The sequence below is a fragment of the Rhinolophus ferrumequinum genome, chromosome 10 (assembly GCF_004115265.2).
Source record: "Rhinolophus ferrumequinum isolate MPI-CBG mRhiFer1 chromosome 10, mRhiFer1_v1.p, whole genome shotgun sequence".
In the NCBI taxonomy this organism is placed as follows: domain Eukaryota; kingdom Metazoa; phylum Chordata; class Mammalia; order Chiroptera; family Rhinolophidae; genus Rhinolophus; species Rhinolophus ferrumequinum.
In genome coordinates, this window is record NC_046293.1 from 89774904 (window position 1) to 89790593 (window position 15690).

The following is a 15690-nucleotide window of genomic DNA, read 5'->3' on the forward strand; positions in this document are numbered from 1 at the left end:
CAGCACATCTCCTAACCATTCTGGGCTTCATTTTACTTACTTCATAAATTCTTTCAGACCGAAGGTTTTACTGTTTCATAACCAAAATGGCTTGGGAAGACTCCACAACCCTCAGTCCCACATTTCACCGGGAAAATGGACAGCTGAGGACGGTGGCCCCAGACCACAGGCAGGGGTCCTCCTGCTCTATCTGTGTGCCTTACTCTGGACATTGACTCACAACTTCCCGGCCTCAATGGCACAAAGGGCAGCTCCTACCTGCAGCAATGGCTGTCTTCTTGTCCACTGTCACGGCTACAGCTGTGCTCACCGTTACCACCACAGGCTCACGTGGACTTCCTGGGGAAAAGAAAATTGCCAAGTCACTTTCTCAGCAGCTGGTGAAGAGCAGTGGTTGGGGTAGGCTGAGAAGACAAGTATAAATACCCGGTGAGGACATTCCTTGAATAACTGTGGGGGGTGTTTCAGGAAGTTGTTGTGACAGCTCTGTTACCACCAACCACTGGTCTTGGCAAAGCACCCCCTGAGGGCCAGGCCCTGGCCCCTTGCTGTGCAGATCTGAACCTGACACATAAGCACCTTGTGGCCCTGGCCACCTGGATAATACAGTGCCATCAGTGGCACCAGGACACTGTGAGTTTGCTCTGTCTAGGGCAGCAAACCTGCCTGCTTGCCGCTGTCTCACTTGAACTCGGGAACCCTGCTGTGACTGTCCTCTTGGCATGTGTTCCACTTAGAAGACGTGCATGACATCAAATGACTCTTTCTAGCTGAAGGACAGGCTGCATTCCAGGGCTTGGTGGTGGCTGATCCTGGATTGTCCTTCATCAGTCACATGAGTCAGGGTGATACTGACAGTCCCTTCAGGAAGCCAGAAGCCAGACGCTGCCTCAGGCACAGAAGGCTGCTGGTGACAGACGTGTCCCAGGCACACAAGCATTCTGGTCGTTGTGGCCCCCCCCCCGCCACCACCACGCCATCTTCCCACCATGTCTTTCACTTGACTTGCAGCTGGTTACTATACTTCTGGGACACCACAGGACTCCTGAAGGGCAAGGAGCTTGCCTTGAGTTGCTTTTCCACCTCTTTTAGGAAATTAGGCCACCATAGGCACAGAATGTAGGTGGCAGTTTCAGCTCTACATTAAAACAGAGCTTTCTGGCTCTGAGGTGGTGCAGGCCAGTCCCTGACCTTGGACATCTTAATTTTCATCCATCCATGGACCTGGATTAGCTTTTCAAAACACTCTCGCCTACGGGTCAAGCTTCATTACTAAAAATTCCAAGAAAGGGGCAAAATTTTATCATGTGCTGTCTTTTTAGAATGTCATTATATCAAATGTTGAAACAAACAGGTTATGAGAATCTCGTGTGGAGATTGTTATTACAGTGTCAGTTGTAATGGAACTTAAATTATCCACTAGTTTCTTGTATCTGCTATTTTGCTAAGATTACCCATCCTACCTTGCTGCAATCAAATATCCCACAGAAATTTAAAATTACTCTGATTCTTGGAACTTACAATATGTGAGGTTGTCTTTGATTGTAGGAATTTGCCAACGGACCACAGTAGACCCAGAAGTCAGCTTCCTCGCCTGGCTTCCAGAAATGTCTGGGAGATATGGATGTGGCTGACCCCATGCAGTATTCTCTGGCCTGCAGGATGCTTTCGGGGACAGGCCTGCCACTGTATGTGTGCTCCACCGGCAAGTAGGAAACACCCAAGTGAGGTGTGGGGCTCCTAATGGCATGGTCTCTGGGGATTTCAGGAATTTCAGCACCTGGTCACCTAGCAGCTACGTGGCCCAGCACCTGGGGTGAATGAGCAGGTTACCAATTGCTGGTGGGGCCAGGCCCAGGGCCTGGCTCAAGAAGAGGTGGGCTGTGGAAGCAGGAGTAACAGGTCTGAGCCACCTGGGCTCTGGCAAAACTCTGCTCTGTGCTGGCAGGTTTCTCCAGCGCCGACAAAAGACAGCTCGGTGTGGGCAGAGCTCAGCCCGCAGGCCCAGGCAAAGGGCAACGGAGTCAGCCTGGGGAGGCAGAGGGAAGCCTCGCTACCCTGAGCCAACTCCTCTGCCTCCTGCGGGGCCCCTCCCCTTACAATGAAATTGTTTTCTTTCTTTGAGGAAGAATGGGGATGTGCAGGGGTGTCCATGTGTCTCTAAGCATATGTAGGAGCTAAGCCAGTGAGCCAGGGTGTGAAGAAGGAGCGCTCTCCTGCCTCCCCACTCAGCCGTCCCCTTTTAGGGTTGCCAGTTTCCCTCTCTTCTCCAGGCGCCTCAGTTCCCACCCACCCGCCCTCCTACCTCACCGCCACATAAAGCTCCCCTAGCAGCTAGCAGGCACACCCCAGTGACAATGCTGGCAGAAGGGAGCCAGTTGCCTCGGGCTGGGGGCAGGGGCAGGGCCTCATCCCAGAGAACCCCCCCAGGACCCTGGGGGAGCCCGTCCTTGGGAGCCCTTGGTGAGGTGCAGATGGTGCCAGGAAGGAAGAGCTGCCTGACTGTGGCTCAGGAGGGGCAGTGAGGGAAGGGCCTTCACCATGGCATTGAGGACCTAACCTCCCTCGGAGCTTTTACAGGGAATGACAAAACCTGCTATCCCCCTCCCCTTCCTGCCTTCCACTCAGTATAGTAAGAGCTTGGGCTTTGTTTTAGGCTGGCTCTGTGGCTCTCTAGCTGTGTGATCCTGGGCAACATGCAGACCTCTCTGAGCCTCAGATTCTCCTGTGTAAGAAGAAGGGTAATAACAGCACTTATCTTACAGGGCTGCACAGATTAAGCGTGTACGAGTAGAAAAGTGTTTTGTAAAGCACATCGGTGATACATCAGTGGGAGGAACAGGCATAGGATCAAGAGGGGGCCTCAGGCACAGCGTGAAGAGGGCATCCAGAGGGTGGACAGGGTTACTTTCACCTGCAGGGTTTAAGGGACTTTCAAAGACACTCAAATGTTTAGAAACAGAAGAATCTTAGAGATGAACTCGTCCAATATTCTCCTTCTTGGAATTTTGGCTAGTATCCCACTCTTCTTGACTTTTGGTCAAATCTTTTTCTTCATTCTACGGATTTTTAACCTCCAGCTTTGACTGCTGGCCAGGAAGTACCATGACTCGCTTACTCCCTGTAAGGTAGAGGTAGAGACCAGCCATGTGGTAAGGTAGAGACCAGCCATGTGGTAAGGCCGCAGTAAGCTTTCTCAAGGCGCTGTCCCATGTCAGGAGGAAGGTAGGAGGGGAACCCGGGGATCTGGATGGCCTGCTCCTAGCCCTAAGAGCACTGGAACAGGGGAGCTCTGGTTCCACCCGGCCCAGGAGCACAGGGTATGGATTACCTGGTCCCTCTGTCAAACGGAGGTTGAAGACAAAGCTGCCAGCAGGTTGCTCAGTGGCCTGGCGGTACCACAGAGGGAAGTGGTCCATGGTGAACACACTGGTTTCATCTTCAGGGGTCAGGAACTTCCTGCAAGGAGAGAGAGATCTGGTTCCTCCCCCACCTCTGGGAACATGTTCATCCCTTTTTCCGTTTTCATACACAGTCATCTTCGCAGGACCAAAACAGTGATTCCCGTTTTGGTGGAGCTGCAGGTAGAAAATAGTAGCTCCTAAATTGGTATTGCCCAGACAATGTCCCCAGAAATTCCTGCCACTTCCAGAATCAAATGCTGTCGCATCTGATGGTGGCACATTCGTAACGAGAAGAGGTAGGGGGCCTGTGTTATGAAAGAATACTTTCCATTTTTATGTACACTTGTTTGTCTGCAGCATTTATTTCTTTTGGGTATAGCCTAATTTCTTTTTGTCTGGCTAATTAGTGTGTCTGAGTGAGGAAATTGTGTAGTAAATTCCATCAGTGAGCTAATACAGGAGTGTAAATTCCCCCAAAATGGTTACTTCAAAAGTCATTGCCTCTAGGTTTTAGAATGCATTATGAGTTTCCTTTTTTTTTGCGCAGCTTTACCTTGCTAATTATGGTTGCAGTTCCTGAACACACACCAGCCGGTAGAAGGGAGTGGCTTACATGTTCCAGAAGCCAACCTGCCTTGTTGCACAGTTCCTGGGCTGTCATCTCATCACGGTTGAGGTGAAGGGAGCCCCCTGGAGTTGTGCAGTGCACATGCACTGTTTGTGGCAGCTGGGTCCATGCCCCAGGAAGTTCTGCCTGTATGAGATTTCCCTCTTCCATTCTTAGGAACCTTTCAGAGAGGGTGCGTGGGAATGCCAAGAGGCTTTCCCCATCACACTGCCAGGTGTGGGTCACCGGTCCAACCTCAGCCTGACACAGACACAGACGTACGATTTTCTGATTGGGGTGAAGTTTAAGGAGATGAGGAAGTACGAGTGGGTGGTGAACTTGAGGAGGAAGATTCCCACACTGTTCAAGGCCTTAGGGTGCACCCGCAGCTCACCCACGAGTCCAGTCCATCTGAGTTATTTGCTGTGTCTCTGACAGGGCCATGGGATAGGTGAGCAAGGGAGGGAATAGCTTCCTTCTATTTCTGCTTCTCAGGGAGTGAGGGGGCTGGTGAGAGGGAAGAGCAACTTAATTTGTTTTCCTAGGAAGCCTCAGCTTTCCAGCGAGCATGGATCTGTCACAAAGTCCTGGGGGAAGCTCAGCCATGGCGCTCCACAGTGAGAGGAGCAGCCAGTGGGGAGCAGGTGAGGACATTGGGTCCAGTCTGCTCAGGAGCCCCTCGGTTCTTCTCCTCCAGATGCCTGGTGGCCCCCCACCTGCTGCCCATTTCAGTCTCAGGGTTTGCAGAACACAGAGGGCTCTTTCCTGCCCCCTCACCCCAAACCCTTCTCTGAGCTCCCACCCTCCCTTTGCTGCAGCACCTGGTGGAGAGGACACTGGGTGTAGCAGGCTTCTCCCACAATTCGGGCTTGGCTTGGAGTAGGGTTTTCAGCCTCAGCGCTACTCGCATTCCGGGCCAGACAATTGTCATAGGGGCTGTTCTGTGCACGGGTCCTTGGCCTCTACCCACCAGATGCCAGTAACAAATCCCCTCCCCCAGCTGTGACAACCAAAACTATCTCCAGACATTGCCCAATGTCCCTGGGGTGGAGGTGTGGAGGGGGTAAATCGCCCCCAGTTGAGAATTGCTGGCATTGGGAATGGGGAAAGTGTCAACAAAAGAGGGGACACAGCCAGAAGATTTAGCATGTTGTGTACAGACCTGTCTCAGGAGGAAAACAATTTGTGGGTTTCCCTCTGGAAGTGAACCTCTGATTAACCTTCCCACTTCAAGGTCGTGGCTGCTCTCTTGCCCCTCTCCTCTCGGGACACCTCCAGGATGGGGCTAAGCCTGGGTGGAAGGGTTACTTTATGACCCTGTAAGTCCCAACCCCTCCACCCTCCCTGCACTCTAGGGGTCCACATCTGTGCCTGCTCACAGGCTGCAGAAGCATCGTACAGGGATCCCGCGCCTGGCACCCGGCAGGACTCACTTGTCAGAGACCTTCTCGGAGCCCACGTACAAGCTGCGCCTGAGGAGGCCGGCCCGGGTGCCGAGGAAGGCCACGTCTGCCACGCGCTCCGAGTCCCTGTGAGGCAGACAGAGCAGGCGTCACCGCCACACAGCACAGTGGCAGGTCCAGGAGGAGGCCGCAGGGAGCCCAGGAAGACCCGAAGGACTTTTCTGGCACCTGGCCCCGACTGGGGTGGGGCTGAGGGCAGGCAGGCTGGTTTCTCAGGTCATCCTGGCTCCCCTGGGCAGCATCTCCCCTTGTTAATGGGTCCCTTGGTCCTCTACATGTCTGCTTTTTTAAAATCTAGTTCCTAATTTGTCTGTTCAGCTTTTGGAGGAATTGGCTCTGGAAGAGACAGTGACTCAGGAAAAGAGATTTTGTCCTGGGACCTAAGGAATAGTAACTTCTCCTGACCAATGCGTACGCAGCACCCACAGTTTCAAAGCCCTTTCACGTGTCTACCTTACTATGACATGGAAAAGGAGGAGGAGCAGACACTGTCTACAGCCACCTGAGGGAAGTCCTGGTGGGCTTCATAACCTTCACAATGAGATTTGAAAAAAATCCATCAGCTAGCTGGAGTCTCAAAGCCACTCGATTATGTAGGTGCACCAGGTGGCCGTCATTACCTCGTTTTTTTGCATTTCAAAAAATTGTATTGAGGTATAATTGACGTAGAATTATAAGGTATTTAAAGTGTACATTGTGGTGATTTGATACACATATGCATTGTGAAAGGATCCCCCAATCTAGTTAATTAACACACCCATCGCCTCACATATTGATCTGTTTGTGTGTGTGAGAACATTTAAGTTCTACTCTCTTAGCAAATTTCAATTATACAATTCAGTGTTATCGCTCTTGTCACCATGTTGTACGTTAGATCCTCAGGCCTTATTCGTCTTATCGCTGAAAGTCTGTACCCTTGTACCAACCTCTCCCTATGGCCCCACCCCCCAGCAACTATTTTTCTACTCTCTGTTTTTATGTTTCACTGTTTTTTTTTTTTTTTTTTTTAGATCCTACACATCTGGCTTATTTTACTTAGCATAATCTCTTAAGGAGGTCCATTCTTGTTGTTACAAATGGCAGGATTTCTTTCTGTCTCGACTGAATAATGTTCCATTGTATATGCATATAAACCCACATCTTTTTTTTTTTTTTTTTTTACATGGGCCTCGTGCATTTTTTTTTTTTTTAGTTTTAGGTGCACAAAACACATAATAATTAGACATTTATCATTTATATCTCCCACACAGTGACAACCCTCCTCCCCGCATACACTACCCCTCTGACATCGCACACAGCCATTACATTTCCACTGTCTCTATTCCTAATGCTGTACTCCGCTTCTTGTAACGATATATATATGTGTATATGTATAAAATTGTAGCTGACATTCATTACTGTTCAGCTTCAGCTTCACGTGTACAGTGCAGTGATGAGGCATGTACATCATCCCTGAGGTGGTCTCCCTAATGAGACAAGTGTCCATCAGATACCCTACACAATCTTTACAACATTATTGGTTACATTCCCCAAATTGACTTTCGTAACCCCGTGGCCATCTTGTGGTTACTGACTGTGCTTTTTAGTCCCCTCACCTTCCCCCTTACCCCCACACCCCCATATAACAACCCTCAGTTTTTCCTCTATGAGACTGTTTCTGATTAGTTCATTCATTTATTCTTTTCTTTAGATTCCACATATAAGTGAGATCATATGGTATTTGTCTTTCTCTGTCTGACTTATTTCACTTAATATAATGTTCTCTAGGTCCATCCATGTTGTTGCAAATGGTAAGATTTCACCCACATCTTCTTTAACCGTTCATCCGTTGATGACATGTTGTTTCCATATCTTGGCTCTTGTGAGTGATGCTTCAGTGAACATGGGGCTGCAGATAATGTCTTCGATATTCTACTTTTGTCTCTTTTTGCCATATACCAAAAAGCGGGATTGCTGGGTCATAACGTAGTTCTATTTTTAATTTTTTGAGAAACCTCCATGCTGTTTTCCACAGTGGCTGCACCAATCTGCATTCCCATCAATAGTGTCAACACTTGTTATCTTTTGCCTTTTTGATAACATTCTACCAGGTTTGAGGTGATACCTCAACATTAGTTGATGTGATAGCTAAAACCTGATGATCAGTGAGGTTGAGAACTTTTTCATGTACTTGCTGGCCATTTGCAGGTCTTCAGAAAGACATCTATTCAGATCATCTGCCCTTCAAGAAAAAAACACTCAGATTGTTGTTTTGTTATTGAGTTGTGTGAGTGCTCTATTTTGGATATTAACCCCGTATCAGATATATGATTTGTACATATTTTCTCCCATTCAGTAGGTTGCCTTTTCATTTTGTTGATGGTTTCGTTTGCAGTGCAGAAGCTTTTTAGTTGCATGTAGTTCCACTTGTTTATTTTTGCTTTAGTTTCCTTTGCTTTTGGTGTCAAATCCAAAAAGTCATTACCAAGGTGTTGTCAAGGAGCTTACCCCCATGTTTCTTCTAGGAGTTTTATGGTTTCAAGTTTTATGTTCCAGTCTTTAATATATTTTGAGTTGATTTTTGTTATTGGTGTAAGATAGTGGTCAAATTTCATTCTTTTGCATCTAGCTGTCCAGTTTTCCCAACATCATTTGTTGAAGAGACCATCCTTTCCCCATTGTATATTCTTGGCTCATATGTTGTTGTAAATTAACTGACCATATATGTGTGGGTTTATTTCCGGGCTCTCTATTCTGTTCCACTGTTATGTGTTTGTTTTTATGCCAATATCATACTGTTTTGATACTATAGCTTTGTAATATAGTTTGAAATCAGGATGTGTGATGCCTCTGGCTTTATCCTTTCTTAAGATTGCTTTGGCTATTTGGGGTCTTTTGTTGTTTCATACAAATTTTAGGATTGTTTGCTCTATTTCTGTGAAAAATGCCATTGGAATTTTGATAGAGATTGCATTGAATCTGTATATTGTTCTGGGCAGCATGGACATTTTAACAATATAAATTCTTCCAATCCATGGGCATGGAATATTTTTCCATTTATTTGTGTCTTCTTCAATTTCTTTCTTCACCATCTTATAGTTTTCAGTGTACAGGACTTTCACCTCCTTGGTTAAATTTGTTCCTAGATATTTTATTCTCTGATGCAATTATAAATGGGATTGTTTTCTTAACTTCTCTTTATGAAAATTTATTAGTGTACAGAAACACAACTAATATTTGTACATTGATATTATATCCTGTAACTTTACTGAATTTGTTTATTATTAATAGTTCAGTTTTTTTAATGGAGTCTTCAGAGCTTTCTATATATAACATGTCATCTGCAAATAGAGTAAATTTCACTTCTTCCTTTCCAATTTGGATTCCTTTCCTACATTTCTCTCTCTCTCTCTCTTTCCTTGCCTAATTGTTTTAGCTAGGACTGCCTCTACTATGTTGAATAAAAATGATGAAAGTGGGCATCATTGTCTTGTTCATGACCTTAGAGGAAAAGCTTTTAGCTTTTCACCGTTTTTACTGCTGAATATGCTGTTAGCTGTGGGCTTGTCATATACGGCTTTATTTCATCACTTCTAACTTTATAAATATTCCTGTCCCTAGCCCAATTTATTGCAGGTTATTACCCAATTTCTCTTAGTGCTTGTATTGGTGTCTTTAGTGAGTGTATAAGGTAGCCAATACCCAAAACATTGACAAGGAGAAGTGTTTCTCTCATCAAAGCTCAGCTGTGTGGCTATTGGGGTTTCCCTAATGGAATTCTGTGATGGAGGCTGCACCATGCAATGTCAGCTGACAGTACCTGGGGCTGGGTGGGGCCTACGCTCCTGTTTATCTCTGAAAAGCTTCCTGATGAAATTCTTTATTCAAAAGTAGAAAGACTAGTCTAATGAGACTACTGCATCTATAACTCAGTTTCAACAATTACCAACCCATACCAATCTTGTTTCTTCTACAGCCTCCCAGCCTCTCAATTAAATTGTTTTAAAGCAAATCCCATATATGATTTCATTGGTAAACATTTTAATTTCTATCATTAAAATATAAGGAATGAAAAAACCCTCAATATCATTATCACATCTAAAAAACCTTCACAATTCTTTAATGTTATCAAATAATCCAATGAATATTTTTAAGTTTGTTTAAATCAGAATCGGACTAGGGTCCATGGTTGATATGTTTCTTCTCTTTTTCATATATATATATATATATATATATATATATATATATATATATGTTATTTATTTACTTATTAAACTCTGATTCATGGACCATACAATTCATCCATTTAAAGTGTACAATTAGTAAATGGCTTATAGCATATTCAGATTGTGGAACCATCGCCACAGTCAATTGTAGCACATTTTCATCATCCCCCAAAGAAAGCCCGTACCTATTAGCAGTCATCTTTAGCCTCTAAACTTTTTCTCTCTTCTTTTCCTTGCAGTTAATTTGCTGAACTAGGTCATTTGTAGAATTTCTCACATTCTGGATTTGGCTGATTGCAATGCTGTGGTGTTATTTAGCATTCTCTCTTGTCGCTATATTTCTTAAAAACTAGCAATTAGACCTCAAGGCCAGATTTGATTCTGGTTTAAGTTTTCGCAGGTGGTGTGTTCTTCATCAAGACGCACACACTATCTGATTGACTAGAGGTTGCAAAATAGGGATAGTCCTTCCTTATTTTATTTTCACCTGAAATACCTGAATAAAGAAAACTTTCTCCTCATCAATGTTTGGTTATCCTGAGGTATAATTTGTACAGGAGAGGCAGGATAAGTAATTGAGTCTGTTTATTTACCAGTTTTCAGAATGAGTTTGTTTCCTAACATCTTCCAAAGATGACTAATAAAGTCATTTTTTTCAGTATCATTATGAACATAGGATTTTAAACATATTTAATGTGTTTTAATCCATTGTAGTTGTTATTATTCTTGCTGCTCTAACTGTCCCATCTTTGGGTCAGTGAGAGCCTCTTCAGGTTGTCTCTGGGGTTCTGTGGGCACAACCTCATTAGTCTTCAGTAACTTATTGCCTCCTGGTATGACAAGATGCTTCCAGCTCATTTTGTACATTTTCTGCCCTTTTCCTGGAATCAAATATTTCTCCAAGAACCACTCACTCATTTTAATGAGGACTTTTTAATGTGGACATTGACTGTCCATAATCTAGATCTGAGGGGCTCACTGAGGTTGGTCCTTTCAGTGGACAGAGCTAGGATATTCTTTGTGTTTCTTTCAGAGAAAATACATCATGAGCTCACTGACATTTCCAATTCCTTTTTAGCATTACATTTAAACTTAACTTCTTTGATTTAAAAAATATGCATCTCTTTTCTTTATTGCTGAAAATATTGGTTACTAATCACATTAGCATAATACTGTTTGCTCTATCAATCGACATAGTTTGAGAATAACAGTGTCAGTATTGTTTTTAGCAGTGTGGTTATTGAACAGTTTAAGATTTTATTTATTTGTTTTTTACAGTTCTGTGTTTTCAAATCCCTTGAAAGAATTCACCTATGTGTGGCTATTTCATGAACAGCTAAGTTTATTTACCTCACTTGCTTTCATTTTTTTTATTAGTTTCAGGCGTATAAAACAATGTAATAGTTAAACATTTATCATTTATATCCCCCCTCACACAGTGGTAAACCCCCTCCCCCATCTACTACCTCTCTGACATCGCACACAGCCATTACATTTCCACCGCCTCTATTCCTAACGCTGCACTCCACTTCTTGTAACTATATATACATATAAAATTGTAGTTGACATTCATTATTGTTCAGCTTCAGCTTCAGGTGTACAGTGCAGTGATCACATTATGTTAAGTGAAATAAGTCAGAGAAAGACAAATACCATATGCTCTCACTTATATGTGGAACCTAAAGAAAAGAATAAATGAATGAACTAATTAGAAACAGTCTCAGAGACATAGAGGAACAACTGAGGGTTGCTAGATGGGGGCAGGGGGTGGGGATAAGGCGGAAGGTGAGGAGATTAGAAAGCACAGTCAGTAACCCCAAGATGGCCACGGGGTTATGAAAGTTAATTTGGGGAATGTAATCAATAATGTTGTAAAGATTTTGTAGGGTATCTGATGGACACGTGTCTCATTAGGGAGACCCCCTCAGGGATGATGTAGATGCCTGATCACTGCACTGCTTTCATTTTTTAGAGCTTATATTTTAAAATTTAATTTTGTTTTATAATGACATAAAGCATTAATATGGCTCCAAAGTCAAATATGCAAAATAAGCCATATTCGGAAGAATCTGTCTGTTTCCATCTCCCTGTTCTTTCACTCTTTGTATAAGTATCCTTTGTTTTTGTTTGTCTATTGTTCCATTAAAATATGTATATACAAAAAGTTGGATGATTAAGTTTGCGAACTTTCCAATGTGACACACACACACACACATACACACACATACATATATGTAATATGTACATATATGGAATGAAATATAAGGAATGAAATATATACACACATATGTATGAAATATATTTGCATCTCCTCTTTTTAGATAAACGGGGGTGGAGGTGTTATATAGACTTCTCCATTGCTGAGATCATTCCATAGCAGTATATGGAGATAGTTCTCATTTTGTTTTCACTCAAACATTTACTTTTAATTTATTATTCAATTATAGTTGACATATTATATTATATTAGTTTCAGATGTACAACATAGTGATTAGACGGTTATATACTTCTGAAGTGATCACCATAAGTCTTGTACTCACCTGGCACCACATATAGTTACTACAATATTATTGACTATATTCCCTGTGCTGTACTTTACATCCCTGTGACTATTTTTATAACTGGCAATTTGTACTTCTTAATCCCTTTCACCTATTTTGCCTGTCCCCCCCCCCAACCTCCTTCTCATCTGGCAACCATCAGTTTGTTCTCTGTATCTATGAGTTTATTTCTGTTTTGTTTATTCATTTATTTTGTTTTTTAGGTTTCACATTAAATAAAATCATGATTTTACTGTCTGATTTATTTCACTTAGCATAATATCCTCTAGGTCCATCCATATTGTCACAAATAACAAGATTTTATTCTTTTTTAATGATTAACATTCCGTTGTATATACCTATGTACCACATCTTTATTCATTCTTCTATCGATGGACACCTAGATTGCTTCCATATCTTGGCTATTGTAAACAATGCTGCAATAAACATAGAGATGCATGTATCTTTTCGAATTAGTGTTTTCAATTTCTTTGGATAAATACCCAGAAGTGGAATTGCATGGTTTATTTTTAATTTTTTGAGGAACCTCCATACTGTTTTCCACAGTGGCTGCACCAATTTACAATCCTAACAGCAGTGCACAAGGGTTCCCTTTTCTTCACATCCTCACCCATCACTTGTTGTTTGTTGATTTATTGATAATAGCCATTTTGACAGGTGTGAAATGACATCTCATTGTAGTTTTAATTTGCATTTCTCTGATGATTAGTGATGTTGAGCATCTTTTCATATGTCTGTTGGCCATCTGTATAACCTCTTTGGAGAAATTTATGTCCTCTGCCCGTTTTTAAATTAAATTGGATTTTTTGTTTTTGATGTTAAGCTGTATGAGTTCTTTATAAATTTTGGATATTAACTCCTTAATGCATATATCATTTGCAGATATCTTCTCCCATTCAGTAAGTTGCCTTTTTGTTGGTGGTTCCCTTTGTGGCACAAAAGCTTTTAAATTTGATGTTAAGTACTATTCATTTATTTTTGCTTTTATTGTCTTTGCTGTAGGAGACATATTTAAAAACTATTGCTAAGAGTGATGTCAAAGAGTGCCTATGTTTCTTCTAGGAATTTTATGGTTTCAAGTCTTACATTTAAGTCTTTAATCCATTTTGAGTTTATTTTTGTATATGATGTAAGAAAGAAGTTCAGTTTCATTTTTTTTGGCATGTATCTGTGTAGATTTCCCAACTATTTATTGAAGAAAGTGTCTTTACCTCCCTTGTATATTCTTGCCTCCTTTGTCATTGATTAATAAACCATATGTGTGCGTTTGTTTCTGGGCTCTCTATTCTGTTTCATTGATCTATGCATCTGTTTTTATGCCAGTACCATGCAGTTTTGGTTACTATAGGTTTGATATCAAGTGGTATGATACCTCCAATTTTGTTCTTCTTTCTCAAGATTGCTTTGGCTATTCAGGGCCTTTTACAGTTCCATAGTAAATTTTAGAATTATTTGTTTTAGTTTTGATATTTTGATAGGAATTGCATTGAATCTATAGATTGCTTTGAGTAATATGGACATTTAACAATATTAATTCTTCCTATCCATGAGCATGGTATATCCTTCTTTTTATTTGTGTCTTCTTCAAGTTTTTTTAAAGCAATGTCTTATAGTTTTCTGAGTACAGGTCTTTTACCTCCTTGGTTAAATTTATTCCTAGGTATTTTATTCTTTCTGATGCAAATGTAAATGGGATTGTTTTCTTAATTTCTCTTTCTGATAGTTTGTTATTGAGGTATAAAGTGCAACAAATTTATAAATATTAATTTTGTATCCTGCAACTTTACTGAATTCATTAATTCCAATAGTTTTTTTGTGGAATCTTAAGGGTTCTCTCTATATAGTATCATGTCATCTGCAAATAATGACAGTTTTACTTCTTTCTTTCCAATTTGGATGCCTTTTAATTTTTTTCTTGTCTGACTGCTGTGAGATATTTCTCATTTTTAACAGCTACATAGTGTTCCATTATGTGGATCTACCATGGTTTGTTTAACTAGGCTTTTACTGATGGATATTTAGGTTATTTCCAATCTTTTATTGTTATAAATTGTGCTGTAATAAATAGCTCATGTGTATATCTTTTTTTTTGTATTTTTATTGGTATATCTTTGGGATACATTCCTAGAAGTGGGATTGCCAGGTCAAAGTATAAAGATATATGTAATTTTGTTAAATATTGTTAAATTCCCCTCCATAGGTTTTGAAACATTTTGTATTCTCACCAACAATATACACGAATGCCTGATTTCCCACAGCGTTGCTCACAGTCTCATAAGTGACAAAAATGATCTCAGTACAGTTTGAATTTGCATTCCTTTTATTATTGAGCTAGATTGAGAATTTTTTCATATATTTAAGGACTATTTGCATGTATTCTCTGTCCATATCTCTTGGCCATTTTCCCTATAAAGTGGTTAGTCTTTTACTTCTATATTTTTGAAGCTCTTTATGTATTACAAATACATAATATAGGGATTGTAACCTTTTATTTGTTTTACCAGTTACAAACATTTTTATGGTTTGTTATTTCTCTTTTCATCTTGCTCATATTTTTATTTTTGCCAAATGAACATTTTTATGTTGTTAAATTTACTAGTCATTCCCTTATTGCTTCTGAATTTTGAGTCATCATTGGGAAAGGTTTCCCCACTCTACATTTTAGAGCACTTGGCTCATGTTTTCTTTTAGTACTTATATGGTTTCATTTTTTTTTTTTACATTTAAATCTCTGAGTCATTTGGATGTTATCCACTGATGTGAAAAAGAATACAATTTTATCATTCTCCATATGGCTCTCAAACCAGTTATTGAAAAGTCCATTTCCCCTCACTGACTTGACATGATGTCTTTGTAATATACTAAATTTCCACATGCATTTAGGTAAATTTGTGAATTTTCTATTCTGTTCCCTTGGTTTACCTGTCTATTCATATGTCAATACCACACTTTGTAAGTTGTAGAGATTTTGTAATATGTCTTAATATGTTGGTAGGACCAACCTTTCTTTGTTCCTTTTCTTTTTCAGGGATTTCCTGACTATTCTTTCCTGTTCTTCCAAATAAACTTGATAATCAATTTATCTGGATATAGAAAAATACTTATGGCATTTTTATTGGGATTGCATTAAATTTATAAATTAACTTAGAGAGGATTAATATCTTTGTGATGTTGAGTCTTCCTATCCAAAAACACTGAAAATTTTTCCCCTTTGTTCAAGTTTACTTTTGTGTCTTTCAGGATTGTTTTATAACTTTCTTTATGCAAGTTTTGGGACATTTCTTATAGGTTATGCTTAGGTATTTTATTATACTTTATATTTAGCACTCCTAAATAGGCCTTCTCACATCATATCTCATATCTGGTTTTTATTTGTATAGAGAAAGATTATTAATTTTTGAATGTTCATATTATAAACTGCTACTCTACTAAATTCTCTTATTGTGTATA

General features: G+C 41.0%; 1 protein-coding gene across 1 annotated transcript in view; it reads right to left on the reverse strand.

Moving 5' to 3' along the window:
- The window catches only part of CACNA2D4 (calcium voltage-gated channel auxiliary subunit alpha2delta 4), a 134229-nt gene that overhangs the window by 42630 nt on the left and 75909 nt on the right, over positions 1 to 15690 (reverse strand). The window contains exons 25-27 of the mRNA XM_033117701.1: positions 5445 to 5540; positions 3332 to 3459; positions 259 to 339 (exon numbers count right to left, since the gene is read on the reverse strand). Coding sequence (XP_032973592.1) covers positions 259 to 339; positions 3332 to 3459; positions 5445 to 5540 — 305 coding nt within the window. The remainder of the gene's footprint in view (positions 1 to 258; positions 340 to 3331; positions 3460 to 5444; positions 5541 to 15690) is intronic.